Here is a 25,504-nt window from a genome sequence, read left to right on the forward strand (position 1 = left end):
TTAAATTTGGGCAAAAATTATACAGATATTCAAGCAAAATGTGCTAATATGAGACCTTTTTACCATGTATTTCCATCATTCTGCCCCAGTTGTAATCCATATAAAAATACGTAGCGATGCGTTTGCAACCCTATATATCTGTTTGGTAGTAATGCTAATATGAATAAATGTTGTTATACAGATTCTGGCATTTTCTTTTAATTCGGACAAAAGCCACCCTGCCCCCTTAAAAAAATGGGAGCCCGTACGCTTATGGGTAGCGGGCGAGGGTTAGTTTTTGTGCTATTGAATTTGCAAATGTCCCGTAGGATTAAAGCCAAATAGAAAATGTTGCGTAATTCTTGAAGGTAATTTTGACGCATAATTTTATCAAAATTAAAGATGGAGCTAATTAGCTGATTTGACTTAGTTGATTGAAAGGTAGCTCCTTGCTGGATTCACTACACTAATTTTCTATTTGTATTCCATGAGCTGAGACCCTAACACGACACAACATTCCTACTTGACAGAAAGACTGCCACTTCCCAACACTACACACCAGTCCTACTTGACAGAAATACTGCCACTTCCCAACACTACACACCAGTCCTACTTGACAGAAATACTGTCAACCCCCCAACACTACACACCATCCCTACTTGACAGAAAGACTGCCACTCCCCAACACGACACACCAGTCCTACTTGACAGAAGGACTGCCACTATACCCAACACGACACACCAGTCCTACTTAACAGAAAGACTGCCACTTCCCAACACTACACACCAGTCCTACTTGACAGAAAGACTGCGACTCCCCAACACGACACACCAGTCCTACTTGACAGAAAGACTGCCACTCCCCAACACTACACACCAGTCCTACTTGACAGAAAGACTGCCACTTCCCAACACGACACACCATTCCTACTTGACAGAAAGACTGCCACTCTCCAACACTACACACCAGTCCTACCTGACAGAAAGACTGCCACTTGCTAACACGACACACCATTCCTACTTGACAGAAATACTGCCACTCCCAAACACGACACACCATCCCTACTTGACAGAAAGACTGCCACTTCCCAACACGACACACCATTCCTACTTGACAGAAAGACTGCCACTTCCCAACACGACACACCAGTCCTACTTGACAGAAAGACTGCCACCCCCAACACGACACACCATTCCTTCTTGACAGAAAGACTGTCACTCCCCAACACGACACACCATTCCTACTTGACAGAAAGACTGCCACCCCCAACACGACACGCCATTCCTACTTGACAGAAAGACTGCCACTCCCAAACACAACACACCATTCCTACTTGACAGAAAGACTACCACCCCCAACACGACACGCCATTCCTACTTGACAGAAAGACTGCCACTCCCAAACACGACACACCATTCCTACTTGACAGAAAGACTGCCACTCCCAACACGACACGCCATTCCTACTTGACAGAAAGAGTGTCACCCCCAACACGACACACCATTCCTACTTGACAGAAAGACTGCCACTTCCCAACACGACACACCAGTCCTACTTGACAGAAAGACTGTCACTCCCCAACACGACACACCATCCCTACTTGACAGAAATACTGCCACTCCCCAACACTACACACCATTCCTACTTGACAGAAAGACTGCCACTCCCAAACACGACACACCATTCCTACTTGACAGAAAGACTGCCACTCCCAAACACGGCACGCCATTCCTACTTGAGAGAAAGACTGCTACTCCCCAACACTACACACCAGTCCTACTTGAGAGAAAGACTGCGACTCCCCAACACGACACACCATTCCTACTTGACAGAAAGACTGCCACTCCCCAACACTACACACCATCCCTACTTGACAGAAAGACTGCGACTCCCCAACACGACACACCATTCCTACTTGACAGAAAGACTGCCACCCCCAACACTATACACCATTCCTACTTGACAGAAAGACTGCCACTCCCCAACACGACACACCATTCCTACTTGACAGAAAGATTGTCACTCCCCAACACGACACACCATCCCTACTTGACAGAAAGACTGCCACTCCCCAACACGACACGACATTCCTACTTGACAGAAAGACTTTCACTCCCCAACACTACACACCATTCCTACTTGACAGAAAGACTGCCACTCCCAAACACGACACACCATTCCTACTTGAGAGAAAGACTGCTACTCCCCAACACGACACACTATTCCTACTTGATAGAAAGACTGCCACTTTCAACGAGTTAAAGTTTGTTTAACGACACCACTAGAACACATCGATTTACTAGTCATCGGCTATTGGATGTCAAACATTTGATAATTCCGACATATAGTGTTAGAAACGAAACCCGCTATATTTTTCAGTTAGTAGCAAGGGATCTTTTATATGCACCATCCCACAGACAGAATAACACATGCCACGGCCTTTGATGTACCAGTTGTAGTGCACTGACTGGAACGAGAAATAGTCCAATGGGCCCACCAACGGGGATCGATCCGAAACCGACCGCACATCAAGGGAGTGCTTTACCACTGGGCTATGTAGCGCCCCTCCAACTATAGAGCGTCATTGATATATATATATATATATATATATATATATATATATATATATATATATATATATATATATATATATATATATATATATATATATTATGTGTGTGTGTGTGTGCGTGTGCGTGCGTGTGCGTGCGTGCGTGTGTGCGTTTGTGTGTTTATATATATATGTGCGTGCGTGCGTGTGTGTTTATGTGTGCGTTTGTGTGTGTGCGTGCGTGTGTGTGCGTGCGTGTGTTTGTGTGTTTGTGTGTGTGTGTGTGTGTGTGTGTGTGTGTGTGTGCTTTCTGTTTTCTTTCTTTTTTTTATTTTAAATTTAATATTTAATTTATTTTTAAATTGTATCCTGTACAAATAGACTCAGTCACGCTTTGGTCCATGGATCGAATTTCTCGGTGGACCAATTATTTGTTTGGATTTGTTCCCATTCCAACCAGTTAGTCCTACACACATTCAGTCTAGAGACGCTTTCATTGAAACAAATGCATTTCGATTTTTTTTTTATCCGGATCGCACGCACGCGTCACATCTAGTCTATATCAGACTTTTATCTGATCTCGTGCATTTGATGAACGATCGCACAGATCCAGTTATTTATAAACCACACTTCATGGTAATTCAAGAAGGGTACTGCGATCACATTTAGTCTGTTTGCCAAAACATCATTTTTGGCTATACCTCGCAGTTTGGTACCCACAATTGTTCTTTGTGGTTTTTGTAACTTTGGAAGGTGCTGATGAAGGATACGAGAGGTGGAAATTTGGTACCTTGAGCATTTTGAAATGTTTAAGATGGCTGCCAAAACACACAACTGACAATATCTCGGATATTTTATCACCTATGACAAAACAGTTATGGTGTTTTAGGGGTCTAGTCCATGAACCGAGACCCCAAATTTGACCAATTGGTACCATACAAGGGCACCAAACTTAACTATACTCTTTTGATAGGTGTTTATATCTGGATCTCAAAACAGGATGATGGACTTGATATATAGATGTATATAGCATGATATATAGATAATTTTATCCACACAAACTGAAATGCACTTGTCAACATTCACCAGGAATTCATTTTGACCTATCCCCAGCTAATTAAAGCATTGCAACATCATTGTACTCCAAGATGGCCGCCAATATATAAGCAAATCGTAATTTATAACAAGGAAATAGTAATTTATCGCATTTTACATCAACTGGGAAGATATTTTTTATGTTATTAAATGCATGTTATGGGCCAAGAAATTCATTTATAACAACCTCTTGCTAACTGACATACTAGGGTACTGCATTATCATTTCAATCCAGGATGGTCATGAAAATGGCCACTAAGAGTAAGAAGTGGCCATATCTTACATTCTACATATATTCCCCAATTAATAATTTATACTTCAAACAAAGGATATTTTTTATATGAAAACATTTTAATTATAGTAATCACTTTGTAATACAGATACATTTATCAAAGATTCTAAAATGGTTGCAAAAACAAAGAAATGACCACTGTATTTGTTAAGTAATACCTAAAACAATCATTTTGAAACCAACTGCTACGTTGTAAGGGCAAACCAATCCTTTCCCCCAAAACATCTACATATAAGTTGCTTGACATGGATCAAATAGTTCACAATGCCAACATATCTGTGATAAATGGGCATATGCACGCAAGTCACCAGTTACTAGTGTTTACACGAAAGGTGGCCGAAAAGTTCTGGTATTAATTACGAATGATGTATTGTACACTCATAACAGTTTGCATGTATTAAATACAATATGTTTTATGCTCATATGCTGCATTTGAAACAAATACATAATCCTGTCGCATATCGCAACAGTGACTAGATATTCTCTGTTGATAAAACATGGACAAAACTGGCTTTTGCGCTGTCATCATGTATCTCCAACTGAAAGGACTAACTCCAACAGCTATCCATGCGGCATGGGTATCCATTTTAAGGGATGATGATCCTCCCTGTGTCATTGTTAACAGTTAAGAGGTGGGCAGCGGAGTTTAAGAGCAGAAGAGGGCGTTAAAAATGATCCAAGACCAGGACAGTCTTTAACTAACACTACCAATTTTTTTTTATTAAAATGCAAGGATGACCAACAACTCACCACACACCACATAGCCAATACAGTAGGCATTTCTCATGAGAAAGTTAAGGAATAAATTGGATATAACAAACGTTTCAGCACGCTGGGTTCCAACACACCTATGCACGTGTTGCTGTCATGACTGCTTTGTATACCTGTGGTTTTGAACTTATTAATCATCCTCCATATTCACCGGATTTAGCACCCCCAGATTTCTACCTCTTCAAAAACTTGAAGAAAAAAATGGTAAGTATTATGCAAATGATGATTATATCATTTCTGCTGTGGATGACGTTTTAATCCACCAGGAGGAAGCCTGCAACACTAGTGTGATCTAGACACTCGATCATCGTTGGCAGCAGTGTGTAGACCGCAGAAGGGATTATGTTGAAAATAAAAATAAAAACAGACTCCGTTAGCGTATTTCATCATAGTTAGGCTCAGAACATATCTGCCATCCCTTATAGTTTTATCATTCTCATTTTCTATCTCTATACAATTGATATATACTTTATCCTTGCATTTTGTCGACTAAGACAATTTATCTAACAAACTGTATAATCGTGTGACGCCAACATTTCTCACCATAACATGGCAATTACTGGTATACTAGTATGCTTCAACTATACCTGGAAATGATTGGCCACCACCAAATGAACTTAGTGGCTAATTATTAGCATGACTAAAAGGATTGCAGCGGTTGTTTTAGCATTTGTTCCATGACAGCTACATTTTTCATTCAAAATTTGGTATTTTATTGAAAGCTACCTACATCGAATTAGTTGCATAATTTTATAGATGCTTCTTCTGATTTCTGTCCAAATGATAGATCTACTAGCGAGAACTGCAATGGAGAAACAGCAATGAAAAGGGTTGCTTCTCATCTGATGATCCATGCCCTTCCAGGCTGTAATACTGCTGCTATATTATAAAGGGTTACAAAAGCAAGAGTTACCAAAATTCTGCCATAAGCATTTAAAGCTATTAAACCTGGGGACTTAGATGCTGATATGGATAAGTCACCGGAAAGGCTACACTGGGATGGTACAGACGTTGACTGGTGGAAAATACGAAGCTTTAGATCACTTCCATCAGTAACTATTCCACATAGAGTGAAGCTATGCACCCTCTGAAATCGTCCGATTCAATGTAGCTTTTAAAATATATTTATCCGACTGGGTAATGTTGGTTTTTATGGTGATGTATTTTATGTGTGTGCATTGTTAGGCCATCTAAGATTGGGTATGTATATTCAAAATCAATAATTTTTGCTAGGCAGCAACACTTTTGTTGATATGACAACTCCTTTCTGTAATATTATACGTATAACAGAATAACAGGATACATATACTAGAAATCACAATGTTACGGCGAAAAAACTTGACGATACAAATAACTGTCCTGGCCATTCAAATCTAGTGAATCTAGTGAATTATCAAGAGATAGAAAATGAGAATGATAAAAACTGATTCCACAGTCTGTACCAAAACATCAATTATTGACTACGACTTGCCCATTTATCACAGCCAGATTGGCATAATAGACTTGGTCTATATGATGTAACATTTCTTCTAGATAGTTTCAAAATAGAATTGGTGCACCCTTAAGACATAGAGCTCAGCATAAGAATTGTTAATTTAGATGACATTTTAGATAACTTTACTTGTAGATATACATGTATTTTTAATAGATTGGACACCATCAAAACTTAGCAATTGGATTCAAAATGATTGTTTCAGGTGATGCATATAACACAATTCTTTGTTTTTGCAGCCATTCTGTTAACCATCTTGAATGCTGGAAACGATCAAATTTCTCAATAGAATTTCCTGCCACCTACAAAACCCTGTATTTGAAGTAAATGTTGTTTGGGTAAAATAGAATGTAAGATATAGCCACGTCTTACTCCTAACGACCATTTTCGGAGCCATTTTGGACTTAAAAGATCATGCAATATCTTAATTAGCAATTCCTAATTTCACAATCTTGCTATAGTTGATGTAAAATGAAATAAATTTAAATTTTCTTGTTCTGACTACTATAGTGGTGGCCATCTTGGATGTAAATAATGTTGCAATGTCTTGATTGGCTGGGAGTAATTCAATATGAAACCTCTGACACCTAAAACACCGTCATGACCATCAACAGTTTCGTCATTGTTGATAAAGTATTTGAGATGTTTCCAGGTCTGTTTTGATGTCATCTTGAATATTTCAAAATGCTCAAGGATACCAAATTACACCTGTCGGATCTTTAATTAACACTTACGACTGATGCAAAAACAACAAAGTACCGATCTCCAAGGTTTATAAGTGCTTCAGTAAACACTAAAACACGGATTTCTCAGATTTTTTGACCACCTAAATGATAAAGCTCATGGACTAGTCATAGAATTCATTTTGAACTAGCCCCAGTTAATTAAGGTATCACATCATTTAACTCCAACGTGGCCGCACCCATATCAGCTAAAGTATGGAAATTGCAATTATCACATTTTACTTCCACTGGGAAAAGATTTTGATATTAGCAACTGAATTTTGTGTTCTAAAGAATTCATTTATTACAATATCTTGCTAACTCATTGATTGCAGTATTATTTAAACACACGATTACCACGAACGGAAGGAAATGTTTTATTTAACGCACTCAACACATTTTATTTACGGTTATATGGCGTCAGACATATGGTTATGGACCACACAGATATTGAGGGAGGAAACCCGCTGTCGCCACTTCGTGAGCTACTCTTTTTCGATTAGCAGCAAGGGATCTTTTATATGTACCATCCCACAGACAGGATAGCACATACCACCGCCTTTGTTACACCAGTTGTGGAGCACTGGCTGGAACGAAAAATAGCCCAATGGGACCACCGACGGGGATCGATCCTAGACCGACCGCGCATCAAGCGAATGCTTTACCATTGGGCTACGTCCCGCCCCTACCACGAACACGTCCACCAAGAGTAGGTAGTAATCATATTTTGAATTTTCTTTTACCCGAAACAATAAGTTATACTTCAAATACAGGGTTTTAGTGTGCAAGGAATTCAATTCTCGCATTCACTTTCTAATTCAGAGCAATTTGTATCATTGCTTGAATCCAACAGCAAATAAACATAAATTGGTTACATACCATCTGCTGGGATGTGCCTTTTCAGGCTGTGACACTGCAGCTATGATATAAAGGGTTGCAAAAGAATAATTAATAAATTCTGCTTGAATCATTTAAACTTGTTAAATTTGAGGACTTAGATGTTCAGATAAGTCACATGAGAAGCTACATAATTTGGTGCCACTTTCAGATGCCTCAGACGTTGATATATATATATAAAAATAATTGCAATGCTAAGGTAAGAAAAGTTGATGTTCGTTGAATTACAGTGTTGCTGAGACAAATTGCCATGGTCAACGAAATACAGGGTATATATTTAATATCAAGAGAAAGAACATGGCAATGATAAAAAAAAATGATTCCATAGTATTTGTCATTTGTTGCAACTTGCACAGTTCTCACGTCAAGGTCATAGACGTGATCTATACGATGCAACATTACATCTAGATAGATCACTCAAAAATAGATTGATGCACCCCTAAGAGAAAGCGGTCGGCTTAAGAATGATGATTTAAGTTCATTTTTCAGATAACTTTACTTTACTTTAATATTTTAAAAAATAATTCAGATATCCTTGATTTGTTTAGAATTATTGCTTTGTGTGATGCACGTACCATGGACATTTCTTTGTGTTTGAAGCCATTTTGGTAGCCATCTTGAATTCCAGAAATATTCTTTGGGGAGTACAATAGAATGTAAGATAAGGCCACTTCCTACTCTTGGCGACCATTTTCATGGTCATCTTGGATTTAAATGATGATGCAATATCTCATTTAAAAGAGTCTGTTATACAATGAAATCCCTCTAAACCGGACACCCTCGGGACCAAGTAAAATGTCCGGTTTTAAGAGGTATCCGGTTTAGAGAGGTTAATTTGTGAAATAATTTTTAAAAGAAAGGACCGTGAAAATGTTCCGGTTTTGGGGGAATTCTGGTTTACAGAGGGTCCAGTTTTGAGAGATTTCACTGTACATTAATTCCTTGACCATTAAAACTCAATCACTGCTACCACAATCTTACCCTAGTTGATGTAAAATGTGGTAAATTATAATGTTTTTGTTCTGACGTTTATAGTAGCTGTCATTAGTAGCAAGGGATCTTTTATATACACCATCAGACAGGTAGGATAGCACATACAACGGTCTTTGATATACTAGTCGTGGTGCACTGGCTGGGACGAGAAATAGCTCAATGGGCCAACCGACAGAGATCGATCCTAGTCTGACCGCGCATCAGGCGAGCGCTTTACCACTGGGATACGTTCCGCCCCAGTCAGTGCATCGCGACTGGTATATCATAGGCTGCGGTATGCGCTATCCTGTCTGTGAAATGGTGCATATAAAAGATCCCTTGCTACTAATGGAATTTTCCTCTCTAATATTATACTGTCAAAATTACCAAATGTTTGACATCCAATAGCCGAAGGATTGTGCATTGAGAGCACTGTCAGTGTACTACATTTTGGTGGAGTGTAGTCATCTTAGACCGACGAGGAAATATATAGACTGCATGTGTATTTAGAAGACGAAATATGATTTAAATCATTTCGATTCCACCCAGATCGAATTATTTGATTTTGTTTTACAAGACGTTAACTTTTATCCGAAATCTTTATATACATGTACTTACACGTAATAGTTCATTCATGTATTTACCTTTGTTGGACACGCAATTGCCGATATATTTGTGTCTGGGGTCAGTTAAACATTCATTAATTCATTCATCCCAATAGAATATTTATAACTGATTAAAGGATCTAAAGAATTGTCCAACATGATAATATTGTACTTAAACGGATTATTCTGAGTAAAGATGAAGTCGACCAACAGAGACTTTTAACGACTGTAATTACACATTAAATATATTTTTTTTGTAAAAATAAAATATTAGTGGTTGAAAATTAAAGGTTTCTGGTCGTCCAAGTGTTTGCACTTACAAATATTAGGACGATCAGAAACACATTTAATAAACCAGAAGATATATTTAATATGTAATACTAGTCGTTACAAAATCTTTCAATTCAGCACACTCAGGATAGTCCCTTTAATGCTATACCATGATGAGAACAACACAACAACAACAACAACAACAACAACAACAACACATTTTGTAGCTGTAGAATTATTTATTACTGCACATTCTTTGTTTTTAGATAAATTCATTGGTCTAATAATTTTCCGTTTTAAACTGAAATACGGCAGTCGGATTACCGAAATGATTTTTAGTTTTGAAGTCGTTTAACTCGAATCCTCGCCGCATGTTGGTATTGACACTCATACTCGACACGTCAGGTCCTGGCCACGCCCACAATAAGAACTGGTATCTGTGAGCTCCTTGACCGACGGGTGGTGATGGTCCCATGTAACCTGAAATGTTAGCCAATGAGAAAATAATACTTAGTCGCATTTAATATAAAACTGAATAAGAAAAGATTATTGCTGTCCTGGACAGAGGAGCCAGCATACGTCGACACCTGCGCCCACGACAGGCGTGTGTTACAACTGCACGAGTTCAGCCAGCAAACGTTTTGCTAACGTTCGCGAAATATTTGATTGGTCCCCGAAGTGGTGTCTATTCGGTTTACTGTGTAGCGTAAAAATCAGTCTAGCGAACGTTAGCGACAAGCGGTTGACTGAATTTACCCCACGCCTTGCTCTGAATGAACACATTAAACCCTATGACCTGACCTGAAAAGATTATAATCTAGTCAACATGGGGCCAGATCCACCCATTAAAATACCATGCTTCTTAACGGTTATATGGTAAAAAAGCCCGTCTTCTGGTATTTTGGCAGCCATATTGAATTTATGCAAATTAGGCATAATATTAATATTCCCAAGGTGCTTTTGGCTGCATGTTTAATATGCTGTTTTAGAGGCCTCTCTAAAGTATATTATAAAGGAAAAAAACAACTATGCTGCAATTTGTGGTGGGTTAGGCTCCCAAATCCCTAAGATTGTCTAGACTATTATACTTGGTTCCATATTATCGGTAATGTTAGCCAATGAAAATGTTATCACGGCCCGTAGTAACGATATTCGGAGTGGAGACACAATTTCTAGTATGAAAATATTAGCTAATGAACAATGACTTTATACTTGGTCCCACACAATCTGAAAATATTATTCATTAAAATATTTATATCTGTATTTTCGTCTCTAAAAAAAATACTTCTAAAAACTTCGCTCGGAGCTGAGTCTCTTTCATCCCGCTCTGTATACTACGTACACGTATCTCAAAGACTCGGGAATTATATAGATGAACGAAGCCTTCCCTTCCTTAAATTCACCTCTGCAACTGGGAGAAATTACACACCCACATCTTTGTTTCTTTCTCACTTTTATTATTTTCTATATCTCTGTGTGTGTCTCTGTTTTCTTTTTCCTCTGTTTATGTCTCCGTATCTCTATTTTCCCCCACCACATTTTATAGTTGCCTGTCGCCTCATTACACGTATCATAAACAGTGTGCCCCACCCCCAGTGTCTCCGTATCTCTATTTTCCCCCCACCACATTTTATATTTGCCTGTCGCCTCATTTCACGTATCATAAACAGTGTACCCCACCCCCAATGTGGATGGCCCTCAATATATAATGCTGAAATCGCCAATATAATTGTGACATTTTATAGAAATATCGCATGAATATTATGTGAATGTAATGTAATTACCATTGATCAGCATGGAAGGGTATTTTTATATAAAGATGACATTTCTATGGACGACTTGAAAAGATCTGTAAAAACTAAAGTGAACTGAAATATCGTTGGAAATGATGGTCTCGGGAGATGGCATACATATTGTAAATACAAAGATGCATGGGTGGGTGAAAACTTTGCTCCATGCTTAGAATTCTGAATACTATTTTAAGTTTGCAGATTTTAATGACATTTTATATTTGGCATTTATACCATTTTAATACTGAAATTTGCAAAAATGGATGGGATATATCCCCCTCCCCCCCCCCACACACACACATACACAGACACACTCGCTCTGTAACGGCCTGAAAGGTATGACGCTCTCACCAATTAGCTCCTTTTCATAAACAAGATTCGATCCTGACTGAAATGTAAGAACACAATATGCAATACATTTAATTAGTTAATATCTTAATATCTTAACAAGTTTACACATTAAAATTTAGAACAACATCTTCAGTATATTTACGAACAAATAAACAATATTATATATACAACTGGAGATGAAGAATTATAAAACACTACCTGCATGTTTACATCAAGATGCATACGAGTATATTTTGATCACCAATAATACCTTTTATTATATAACATTTAGTGAAATATCTTAAAATATTAGTGAAATAAAAGTGTTATCAGTCACTCAGTGACGGTAACACATTTTAGAGTGAGAATTTCACTATATCACTCTAAAATGTGTTATCGTCACTGTAGAAAGTGTTATCTTCACTGTAAGAAAGCTGGAACTGTTTTGCTGCTGGCATTTTAAAAATAAAGGTAAATTGCCAATAGTTATATAATAAACAGAAAATTTCATGTTTTTTTGGTCAAATATGATTTAAGTCTCATCTCGTGAAGTTTGCAGTCATATCACAATCGTCGCGCAAACGCGACTCATGAGATATGATTGCAAACTTCACCAGATGACATATAAATCATATTTTACAAAAAATACACACGAAATATTCTCCATTTCTCCTTCTTTTTTAAATTGGAAACAAAATATTTTAGTTCTGCATCGATAAATAACTTCAACAGGCTTCAAAATGTTGTCTTCCCCATACCATTCCGAGGTCATTGAAAGTATTGGTATGTCCAACAAATATATAGTTTAGTCATTTGTATAATAAAAACAAAAAGATAATACAATCTACACGTACACATATTATATACCTGTATGTATTATACATTAATACGAGACAACAAAGACAATGCATTTTAAAATGTCAGTATATTTTTGCTGGCGGTTTCTTATGAAATAACGTCCCTATACGCATGCAACTACTGCCCCATACTGTAATAACCAATATTATGAATATCTTCTTTTAATAGCCATAAATTGATGGATTTTAAAAATTATGTATGATTATTTATTTAGACGTTCACCTTTTTCACCACTGCTGCAAAGTGAAGCCAGCATGTAGCGTCCGGATCTACCATCAGAAGAACGTATCTGCTTCCCTGAAACGGCAAAATGATGAATACCGAGATTGAATAGCCAGAAATTGCGTTTAGGTCTATTTCTCACGAACAATAAGTTGATTAATAAATCAATGTGCTCTAGTGGTGTCGTTAAACAAAATCACAAACAATAAGTTGATTAATAATAAATGTGCTCTAGTGATGTCGTTAAACAAAATCACAAACAATAGTTGATTAATAAATCAATGTGCTCTAGTGGTGTCGTTAAACGAAACAAACTTTTTTCTTTTCTTTTTTTACTTGCAGAATGCCAGAAATCTCATATTAGGATACTAATATTCAGTTTTTAAAATCTGCTCGGGGAACATGTTCCAAAAAGACTCCTAAAGAGCAACTCGGGAACATCGCAGTCAGTCACACACGTACAACCTAATGTTCACTGCAGTCAGTCACACACGTACAGCCTAATGTTCACTGCAGTCAGTCACACATACAACCTAATGTTCGCTACAGTCAGTCACACACGTACAGCCTAATGTTCATTGCAGTCAGTCACACACGTACAGGCTAATGTTCACTGCAATCAGTCACACACGAACAGCATATTGTTCACTGCAATCAGTTACACATACACACGTGCAAACACACACACACACACACAACCTAATGTTCACTGCAGTCACACACACACACACACACACACACGCACACACGCTAATAGTGGTATTTTGTTTTGTTTTATATATTTATATACTGTATATAACACACGAAAACACCACTATTCATTAAATGGAATGTAAACGATAAAAGCCGAAATTGTTTCACTACAAGGTCTGACAAACATGCAAATAAATGAGTCATCAGAATATAACTTTGCGAAATGGTTTTCCTAGCATTAAAGAACAAATTGTTAAATCCAGAAACGAAAGGAATATTTGTTTATCGACACCGTAGCACATTTTAATCTACAGCTATTTCGACACTTGATAGAGAGAGAGAGAGAGAGAGAGAGAGAGAGAGAGAGAGAGAGAGAGAGAGAGAGAGAGAGAGAGAGAGAGAGAGAGAGAGAGAGAGAGAGAGAGAGAGAGGGAGGGAGGGAGGGAGGGAGGGAGGAAGGAAGGAAACCCGATACTGCCATATATACTACAACCGGCCTCGGTGGTGTCGTGGTTAAGCTATCGGACATAAGGCTGGTAGGTACTGGGTTCGCAGCCTGGCACCTGCTCCCACCCAGAGCGAGTGTTAACGACTGAGTGGGTAGGTGTAAGACCACCACGACCTCTTCTCTCTCACTAACCACTAACCACTAACAACTAAAGCACTGTCATGAACAGAACGCCCAGATAACTGAGGTATGTGCCCGGGACAGCGTGTTTGAACCTTAATTGGATATAAGCACGAAAATAAGTTGAAATGAAATGTAGACTACTGCTAAATGAAAAGGTGATAAGGGGTCATTTATATGCAAAGACAGAACAACGGGCAGTAGCTGGGACGCAAAAACCCAAGTCTACTTGGAGCGATGGATCCCTGCAACCCGCTGTACTCCTCGGCTCCGTTCCATGAAGCGATCTTAGCCCTAAGATTACCGTAGGCGCATAGCTACCCTATGCACTTAAATTGATCTTAGGGCTAAGAACGCTTCGTAGAACGGGGCCCAGAAAATTGCTCTACCACTTACCTATATCCTGCCCCGAAATTCAGCAAATGCACTAGTGTAAACAGAATGTAATAGGGTGGAGGGGGTGGGACGTAGCCCAGTGGTAAAGTGCTCGCCTGATGCGCGGTCGGTCTGGGATTGATCCCCGTCGGTGGGCCCATTGTGTTATTTCTCATCCCAGCCAGTGCACAAATAACTGGTATATAAAAGGCCGTAGTATATTCTAGCTTGTTCTGAATGTGCACGTTAAACACTCTGACCTGACCTGACCTGACCTGACCTGCTATTCTGTCTGTGGGATAGTGCATATAAAAAAGATTCCTTGCTACTAATGTAAAATGTAGCGGGTTTCCTCTATAAGACTCAAAATTACCAAATGTTCGACATCTAATAGTTGATGATTTATAGAGCTATGTGTTCTAACGGAGTTCTTAAACAAAACAAACCTTAACGTTAATAGGGTGGTGACGAGTGGGTCCCTATATAACAGACTGAAACACCAGTAGAGGGAGTGGGGCGTCAGTGGTAAAGTTACTAACCTGTGCTGCACTGGGAAGGTTTATACGCGGTTTGACAGCCGCGTCTTGTACAGTTACACGTGCATTGCATGCTGGCTGCAAGGACCCGAACGTCACAACGAGTTTGTCCACAGTACTGGAACACATGTCCTCCATCCCCGTACACGACGACTGAGCAGCTCCAACAACACCCAAAGTGAGCACCATCCACCACATTGTTAAACACATTATTACACGAATGTGCTTATGTATCTGCCAGCATAATGCTTAAAACTGACTAGAACACCTGCCACATGTTCAGGCAGCTAACGTTTCGCTAACGTTTTCGAACTATTTGATTGGTTCCCGACGTGGTCACTTGGGTTATGGTGAAGCGCATAAACCAGTCTAGCGGACGTTTTATTCTGCTCGGACTGGCTGAACTCAGCCCTGACGCATATGTTACCATGTTTATCGATTGGCTGTAACATAAAACAGACATAATTAAATCACGTCAAGAGAATAACAGGCGTGTATGTGTGTCCGCGTGTGTGTGTTTGTGTGCGGTGTGTGTGTGGGTTTTTTTGTGTTGTGTGTGTCTGTGTATGTGCGTGTGCGTATGCGTGTGCAGGGAGATGGCTTAGGGTATCGAAACCTTCCCTACTCAAGTTAATACAAAAAATTAAAATATTATGACATCGCTCACCACAGTCTAAACCCCTTGCTAACATTCCTACACACACGCATGTCGTGTGTGCATGCATGCGTGTGTGTGTGCATGCGTGTGTGTGTGTATGTATTTGTATGTGTATATATGTATGTGTGTGTGTTTGTGTATGTGTGTGTGAGAGAGAGGTGGTGGCAACTCTAAAGACATTGACAGATCCCATTTTAAAATCAAATTAATACTTAGCTCCCACCATAGCTCGAGTGTCCTCTAGCTCTCCCCTGTTTATATGTTGTCCCTGACATCACATAAACAGGGGAGGGTTAGTGGACACTCGAGCTACCATCCTATAGGCTCTGAGAAGTAGTTTATGTGCACGACTCTTTTAGGATGGAGGTGGGATGTAGTCCAGTGGTAACGCGCCAGCCTGATATGCAGTCGGTCTAGGATCTGTTTCCGTCGGTGGGCTCATTGGGCTATTTCTCATTCCAGTTTATGTACCACCCAGGGCCGTAGCTAGCATTATAGAAACTTAAAGAAAATTCTTTTCTTAACTGTTTAAGGAATTTTAGACTATTAACTACTCAGTTGCCCCCCCCCCCCCCCCAACAAAAAATCCTAGCTACGGCCCTGCCACCACTGATATATCAAAGACCGTGGTATGTGCTATCCTGTCTGTGGTATGGTGCATATAATTACCAAATGGTTGTCATCCATTAGCCGATGATTAATAAATCAATGTGCTCTAGTGGTTTCGTTAAACAAAAACAAAATTTTAGATTGTGACCATATCTTTTGTGACATAAAATGTTATGTGCCTAAAGAAATTACATTTATCCTGCAACCACCGTTTCTATTGACAGAATAATATGATGACGGATAGTATATGCACATTCAAATTGTACAATATGACACTCGATATTTTCACTAGTTGATATTTGTTTAGGTCACTCTTAAATTGTATTCATTATTATGTGATGCATTTACTATATATTTGAATTAAATGTTGTATGTTTTACAAAAAATACTCCAGTATCATAGAACAGTACTTAAGCAATACGACTGGTACCACTAAAAGTAGGACAGCAGTGTGTCGGTCTCCTTACTACAGTCCGTCCCACAGGGAATGTTTTTTTCATATAAAATTTACTACAAAATATTTATTTGAGAGCCGATTGACTTGTAAATTGCACACAAAAATATTATTTGTTTGTTATTTCCAAAACACGTTTACGGTTTTTTTTTTTTTTTTATGTCAAACCAAACTTTTTATAGAATGATGGGGACAGACTATTAATCTCCAAACATGGCCGTGGTCATCACGAAGTGGCAAAAGTGGTATTGTGGATCTAGACTCAATTACTGCACCAAATAGATGAATTCTCCACAAGCGTCTCTTCTGCGTAAGATGGCACGCACATGTATGATCTGCGCTATCTGCGTCATCGTTTAATTTTGGTCATTAACCAAATACACATTATAAAATAAATTTTGGAATAAACTGTATATATTGTTAGCGCCATATTGCAGAAATGAATGTTTGTCACAAGAAGTCTAAATTGATGTGGTGTTGGCGTTAACGCTGCTCGTCAACGGCGATAGTGACGTTTCTCATTGCAACGTTGCTCAACGCTGACGATATCGCTGCCGCAACCGAAATATAAAGCCGGCTTAAATCTGTAAATATGAAATATTTATTTTCTTTAAAAGAAAAAACTAAAAATACTATCGATTTATTGTTCATTACACTGCTGATATAACACAATGTAGGTCTAATGCAGGGGCGGATGCAGCATTTTTCTAGGGAGAGAATGCAACATTTAAAAAGGGCACCTCCAGTATTAAAGGCGCAGATCCTAGTTTCAGCCCGTGAAAATGCACGCCAAGTTTAGTTAATCTACACATTTGGATAAGGTTACAACAGAGACAAGCTATAATCTGTGATGTTTAAACGCGGAAATGCGGTCTAAAAATACCCACGGTTTGTCTCCATAACCATTACTTCTCAGATGAACGTGCGTTTTTAGAATTATGATAAATGCATTTTGGGGTATTGCAAAAACCTGAATGACCAGAACCAATTCAGGTGTACGAAAGTTAATATTCTAAATAATAAAATGTGAGTACTTCTAATATATAATTATCAAAAACGGCTTTAATAGTGAAAAAGACGTCACAGTGTTTAAAAACTAAGGTCTGTCACTTTCAGGGAGGGTATGCATTGTTAAAAACAGCGCCTACAGCATGGGCTACGGTGCAATGTGTGTATGTGTGTGTGTGTGTGTGTGTGTGTGGTAGCCATAACTACCCTCCCATTTTTCACTGCTCAGAAGGCAGGAAATGCCGTATTTTAACACCTTAAATTCAACATTTGTCTCTGTTGTAAAAAGATGAGATAACTACTACTGGGTTTTTTTTTAGCTTATAGTAAAAGGGCTAAGGCTAATCGTGAAACAAAATGCAAATTGTTACCCATTATTGTTTTTATTGTTATACAACATGAAGTTATGAATCGTGACATCAGAATACGATTGGAGGTGGATGGGGGGGGGGGGGGGGTGCAAAAATTATAGAAAAATTCAAGCAAAAATCAGCTGGCCTGAACACTTTCACAAGGTACTTCCATCATTCTACCCACAATTTTAGTTGTAATCCATATAAAAATACGTGGCGATTCGTTTGCAACTCTATATAGCTATTTGGTGGTAATGCTAATTAATATAAATAAATGTTGTAATCCAGATTCGACACTTTTGTTTAATTAGGGCACCCCAAATTTTTGAATTACTCCAATATTCACAAAATGCCCCGGCTGTACCCCCGACATAGCCTAGTTTTTAAATATTAAGGCATATCTTTTACTATTAGCGCCGTTTTTGTTAACTGAAATCATACTTTACTCAGATTTTATAGTTTGGTTTTTGGTCATCCTGGTGTTTTTAATATCACAGAATGCATTTCTCATATTTTTAAAAACGCAAGTGTGTCTGAGAAGTAACAGTTATGGAGTCAAGTTTCAAAGTCACAGACTCATGTTTCACTCAGTTGTAACTTTATCCAAATGTGTTGCAGGTTTGTAGATTAACTAAACTTAGTGTTAATTTTTACGGGTTGAAACTACGATCTGTCCCTTTAAACTTTATTTTTAAGAAGACCACCAGAGCACATCGATTTATTAATCATAGACTACTGGATGTAAAACATTTCATTCTGACATGTAGTCAAGAGAAACCTAGGCCTAACAGCACATACAGCCTTTGATATAGCCTACCAGTCGTGTGGTAATGGTTGGGGATTTCAATCATTGCTATTTTATTTCGTTTGTTCATGTATTACTATTATAATACTTGAACAAACAAAATAATATAGCAATGATTAAAATCGCGATTTGTTAAAATACAGGCTGATATACAATTAAAAAACAATCTAAATGGCATAGAGTAATTATAGGTATTTCATTTTTATATTAATCAATATTATAATAATGTGTGTTCTATGAAAGGACATTTTATAAGTCCATGATGAAAATTATATACAGAACATGTAATAAATGTCAGTGCTCCCCAAACCGTTTTAAATCACAATTATATGTATCCTATCATGTTAATTAGCAGGTTTTGATGGGGAAGGGAAGGAAACTATTTTAACGTGCCCACATCCTTACGGTTCAGGCACGCCAACTATGGATTCAGGTACTGGCATAGCCAGTCCATGATTCCATGGCCGGGTTTTGATGAGTTCATGTTAGGTCGAAGTATTTATTTTTAAAATATTGTTAAAGGGAGATAACTTATAAAAATAGAAATGCCCAGAATTAATAGAGTGATTGTTCTTTACATTTTCCCCATAATACTTCCCAACATTGACTTCCGCTGATGAATTTTTGGAAGTAGTGAGAACGTTAATGTGAGTATTTAACATATATTACATTTAAGAAATAATTGAAGCAATGCTTAGTGATAGCAAAATATATACTTAATGATATGGAAGTGAATATAAATGTTGAATCAAGTCTGTTTATTTACTACTTAAGACTGACATTTCTGATTTTGAACTGATGTTTAGCCTTCCACACCCGACGATGATCCGTGACATTGCCTGTCAGATGAGTAATTAATGTTTTTTGTTTTGTTTTTGGCGCAAGTTTGATCTTGACTGTGAATTTTAATTGGTGGTGTCACCCTTAGAGAGTCAGTTTAATTGTTAACACAAACTTATGAAGAAATAGTTAATTACAATTAATGTAAACAGTGAAATGTTTTTTTACTATAATATTATAATTTAATATTAATTATAATATTATATAAATATAGCAAGGTGAACAACAATATGTCAGTAGGTGGCACATCGATCATATGCAGTCAACTTATTTTTTAGACAGTTTAAGATTATATACAACGGTGCATAATAACACTGAAACTTATTAAAAGAATGGGGGTGGTACGGGTCGAACTGTTGATTAGCAATATTTCTAGTTAATTGAAAATTGATTAGAAACTACTGTTTGATGTTTCAAAATTTTGAAACGATCTCTGAAAATCGTAGTGAATTGCGACCGATACTGAACAAAATGTTCCCCGACATAGCTGTAAGGTCAAAGAGGATAGTAATAAGTTACTTGTTAGCTTATAATTTATATATAATAATACACTAATATTTGCAATATTTTCTCCTTTCCATTAAGGGTATGAAACCAGTTTCCCTATTTAATGACTGGTGTGGTGTTTCTCTAACAGCACCACAATTCTAAGGAGAAAATCTAATTGCATAGACATACAGGCTCTAATGTTTTTTTGTAGGAGGGGAAGCCTGTTTTAAACAAAAATGCCCAGATCTGGATAACATTTAAATATTCATATTAGCATTACTACCAAACAGCTACAATGTATATAAGGTTGCCATCAAATCACTCTACATTTTTACAAGGATTACAACTAATATTGTTGTAGAATGATAGAAATACATGTACAGTTTGAAAATGTTTTAGATAAGCTACTTTTGCCTGAATATCTCCATCTTATTTGCTCAAATTTGAGGTTTTGCTCCAGCCCTGGGTATACAGCTGTTACCTCCTGCCCCCTGTCTTTTATATGCTTAAATGTCTAACGCAATTTTTAAGAGAGTTTGTAATATATCAACAAAGTCAAATATAGGAAGAATAAATTATCTATATTTTTTCTAATAACCACCCAGATGAGGCCTCTCCATTTGAAAATAGCAGGAGAGCAATCCACTGCTCTCCTGAATATGATCCCAGGCGAGAAATACCAAATAAGGAGAGCAATTTCAAAAATTAAAAATAAACAACAAACAAATTGTGTATAGCTTTATTTAGAATGTAATAGGTTGATAGTTATACAAATTTTCCTTTTGCCATCTTGGCAATAGACTGGAAACCCCTTTCAGCTACGATCTAACGTCCACCGGTGTATGATAGAAACAGATTTCTCACGCAAGCATGCGAAACATTTCTATTTAATAATTTGAAACAGTTGACAGATTACCAAACTCACATATTGAAATATATTCAGTGGTGGAATAACTAATTATTTGTGTGCAAACCATTTTGACTTTTAAAACTAGGGTTATTTTTCAAGAGGTATTTTCTTAATCGTTTACCGGTGGACGTGACGTAGAGGCAGTAAGTAACACTAATAATAATAGCCCGTTATCAACGTTTACACTTCTGTTGCAGTGATAGTTTAGTGTTAAAGAATGAAACGGCTGTTTTTACGATATTGCCTTAATGGGTTTACAATTTGAAACAATTCTTTAAGTCATGACTTTTTTCAACAATAGCCTATAGCGAAACGATTGAGGCGAGCAATAAACTACTCCAGGTTTTAGGTTTTAGGCGAGTATGAGGCACGCGAGAGTCACTGCTAGCCTCTCACGGAGAGGCCTGCAGATAATCTACATTTATCATTTTACTGGCTTTATCAACCAGCCTTTTATGTGAGAGTCCCATATTCCCGATTTATGGAATGTAAACTCCCATGTTTTTATGAACCTCAACCTTTGATTTTTACGGGTACATTATCTGAACATAACCTAAGATTATTGGTGTTATCTTTTTACGACTGAAATTCATGGTTTCAGTTTTATCGGGACTAAGTTTTACACGATAATCTATTTACTGTTCAGGTAAAATTTCTACAGTGCTGAATGGTATTTTGCTGGCCACTTGACAACCCTTCCACCAGCAAACATTCTTGGTCGACATAAAAAGTTAAACAAAAAACCAACAACTTTAAAACTGTTATTTAAATGGGTGTGAAGGAATACTTGGACTACAAATTGGAGATGGGCTTCATGATCAAGCATACCCACATCCACTTCAGCAAAGTACGGTTGATGTGAAATAGACAAAATGCTGTGCGATGTGAATGCAATTAAAATGGTGACAGTAAGAACTTTCAGCACTATCAAGAGCAGCCTTTCACCTTTGAAAATATCAGGGAAGTGATAAATTATTTGCCTTGTAAGCTCCCTGGAGGCGAGTGATTACGGTGATGTTTATGATACTCACGGAACATAGAAATGTAAATAATCCCAACTAATATGTAATAATAATAATCATAACTTACGGGTATATGATCAACAGAGAATATTTTGTTCAGTATCGCGTCACTATACATGTACATTACACAAGTTTTAGAGATAGCTACAAATTAAACATTAAACATTAGTTGGTAAATTTTCAGTTGACTAGAAATATGCCTAATCAAGATTTTGAAAACAAATTGTTTTTAGTATCAATTGTTGGGGTCGGCTGAGTGTAAACCACCTTCTGTGAAAACAGTGAGTGGAATGTGTGCAGTTACTATATTTTAGTTTAACAATTAAAATATATAAAAACGCTTTTGAGATGAAATATAAAGATCACTTAGGTACACAAGTGCGATCGTGCACCTCATGTGAAGAACTGAAGTATGATAAACATAATTAGAAACATGTTATTTCGTTTGGGTATTGTTTGTTACAGTAAGCATTGTCACCTGAGAAAATCATAAAAACCATGCATTGTGAGCAAAAAACTTGATCGCAAACAAAGCATCTGTTACAGGACCTGCTGTTTTGTTTGTGACATGTTTTGAGGGCTGTTAATGTAGTCCTGGATGCAGATCTATGCCATGGCAGTTTTTCTGCCAGAAAGAAATTTTTGGGTATGGCACTATGGAATTGAATGCAACCACAGTCAACAGAGGGTATGCGGGGGCCTCCCCCAGAAAGAAAATGGGTTAAGTTTAGTGTTAGGGTTAAAAAAAAGCATACAATAATGATAAGAATAATTAATTTTGTCAGAAAATTGACTTAAAAAAATAAAATCTGCCAAATATTTGGGTATGGAGCCATACCCATTTTACCCTCTGGCAGAAACCCTGCTGATGGTGATAGTAATACTTTTGACCAACACATTAAACCTGGTTGACCATTGTCAGCTTATGTTGAGCCCTGCATTAACATATTGTAATAAATCTTTTAGTTATGCACTATTCCGCAGGCAGGATAGCACATACCATGACCTTTGATATACCAGATGTGGTGCACTGGCTGGAATGAGAAATAGCTCAAACCAACCGTGCATCTAGCAAGCGCTTTGCCACTGGGCTATGTCCCACCCCTTATCGAATAAAATAACTTTATTGAATGAAACTAATGTGCGGGGTGTGTTCAATTCTAGTTCTCACTGCTGCGTACACTGACAAACTAATGTGCGGGGTGTGTTCAATTCTAGTTCTCACTGCTGCGTACACTGACAAACTAATGTGCGGGGTGTGTTCAATTCTAGTTCTCACTGCTGCGTACACTGACAAACTAATGTGCGGGGTGTGTTGAATTCTAGTTCTCATGTGCGGGGTGTGTTGAATTCTAGTTCTCACTGCTGCGTACACTGACAAACTAATGTGCGGGGTGTGTTCAATTCTAGTTTTCACTAGGGTTAAAAAAATACAACTACCAGCCCGACGGTCTGTTTTTTAATTTTGTTTGATAGGTGATGTTGATCACTTACATGTACCAAGAGTTTTTAATAATGTTTTGTCATATATCTATATATTTCATTTGAAGTGAAGACACTGTATATTATAATATTGTTGTAATGTATTGTTCCTTTGACTTACGGACTAATAGAAATTCTGGCGATCGAGCTAGTAAATTTTAGTTGGTTCTGGTCTGGAAGGCTAGTTAATATTTTCCATTTCTGCACCCCTGTATATGGGTATAACTTTAGAAATGGTATATTTTAGGATATACATATACGTACAGTCCTTACTGAGAAAGGCAAGTGATCACCAACCCCTGCAATTTAGAAAATGTCCACGGCAAAAAAGCATGCCATTGAAAAACAAAACTGAATATAGTCCACAGCAAAAGAGTGTCATGGAGAATTAAACACTCCACGGCATTATCGTGGACAATTGCAGGGGTTGGATCACTGTATATTAAAAGTATTTGTAATAAAATTTATAATGAATTTCATTTGAAACTTCGTGTGATTGCTTACCTGACATCATTTAAGGAGAATGATCCTCAGATCACCTTGACTTTGCTCATGGTGAAGTCTGCATGTACATGTATTTCAATAATAATGAGAGAGAGAGGGGAGAACTAAAATAATAATTCATTCCTACATTGTGTGACTTGGTTGAATGTCCATCATGGTATATAATATTACAGGGTAGTTACTAGTGATTACCACCACCACCTATAACTGGATACACATAATGGGGCTGAATTTACAAAGTCTCTTTTAGACTTACACACGTGTAACTACATGCATTTACTATGCTTAAACACCTGCATTAAAGAAAAACTAGCTTTGAAATTTTGGCCCCACTATGTGTAAGTAAATGAAATGCATGAATGGTAAAAAAAGAAGAAGAGAGAAGCTCATTTAACAGTGATGGTGTTACTTTAAGTAAAATAAAATAAATACCTGGCACACAGTTATCAGGTGCATTCAGTTGTTCCTACCTGTACATATATCTGGGCATATATGATGGCTGAAGCATCTTTTTACCAGAAGTTATACAATGAACTGTTACAGTATTGGTGTTGAGTACAACATGCACTACCTCTTCTCGGATAATGTCATTGGATTATTGTGGGAACACTTTCTGTTAGAATTGAATTGGTGTTTATATTGTTGTGATGGAAAAACAATGGTAGGTGATCCGACTGTTTGAGTTGGTAGGCCATGTCCATTGTGTAATGTGTAGTTGTACCCAGTCGACATTGACAGGCTGTTATCACAATATTGTCTCAGCGGCCAGTGTTTGTGAGCATTCTGTGATTCTGCCAAGTTCGTCTAGCAAGATAATACTTGTTGTCAGTACACGTGTATTATTTATAGTCTGTCATATCATCCTACAAAAATAAGTTTTGTAATAATTTCACTTTGGTTTGACATAAGAAGAAAAGTAAAAGTGTTTTAGAAATAACCCCAAAAAAACCCAAACTATTTTTGTGTGCAATGTAGAAAACAATAGGCCCAGAAATAAATAATTTGTAGTAAATTCCATAGCACAAAAAAAGGAGTTCCCTGTGGGAAGAACTATAAATAAAACTTGTACACTTTGAAAATTGTGAAAGCCACTTGAAATGTTTGTGCACATGACATGTTCATTTTATTAAAGTTTGTTTTTAAAGTTTCTTTTGTTTAACAACACCACTAGAGTTCATTTTATTATTACTTGTTTGTAAAAGGATAATGTGTTAATGCACTAAAAGAAAAGCACAGGCACTGCCTCATAAATAATAAGCCATGAAATAATCAAGTATTTTAAAAATAAGGC

General features: G+C 37.5%; 1 protein-coding gene across 1 annotated transcript; it reads right to left on the bottom strand.

Annotated features, from left to right (window-relative positions):
* Positions 1-9,871: 9,871 nt before the first annotated feature.
* Positions 9,872-15,385, bottom strand: LOC121377189 (protein D2-like). The gene is made up of 4 exons (XM_041505095.1): positions 15,083-15,385; positions 12,848-12,922; positions 11,789-11,825; positions 9,872-10,127 (listed from the first exon to the last, which is right to left on the bottom strand). The coding sequence occupies exons 1-4, from the start codon at positions 15,287-15,289 to the stop codon at positions 9,928-9,930; spliced, it is 519 nt and encodes a 172-aa protein (XP_041361029.1). The 5' UTR covers positions 15,290-15,385; the 3' UTR covers positions 9,872-9,927.
* Between the last annotated feature and the right edge of the window lie 10,119 nt (positions 15,386-25,504).

Source organism: Gigantopelta aegis, chromosome 7 (assembly GCF_016097555.1).
Source record: "Gigantopelta aegis isolate Gae_Host chromosome 7, Gae_host_genome, whole genome shotgun sequence".
NCBI lineage: Eukaryota > Metazoa > Mollusca > Gastropoda > Neomphalida > Peltospiridae > Gigantopelta > Gigantopelta aegis.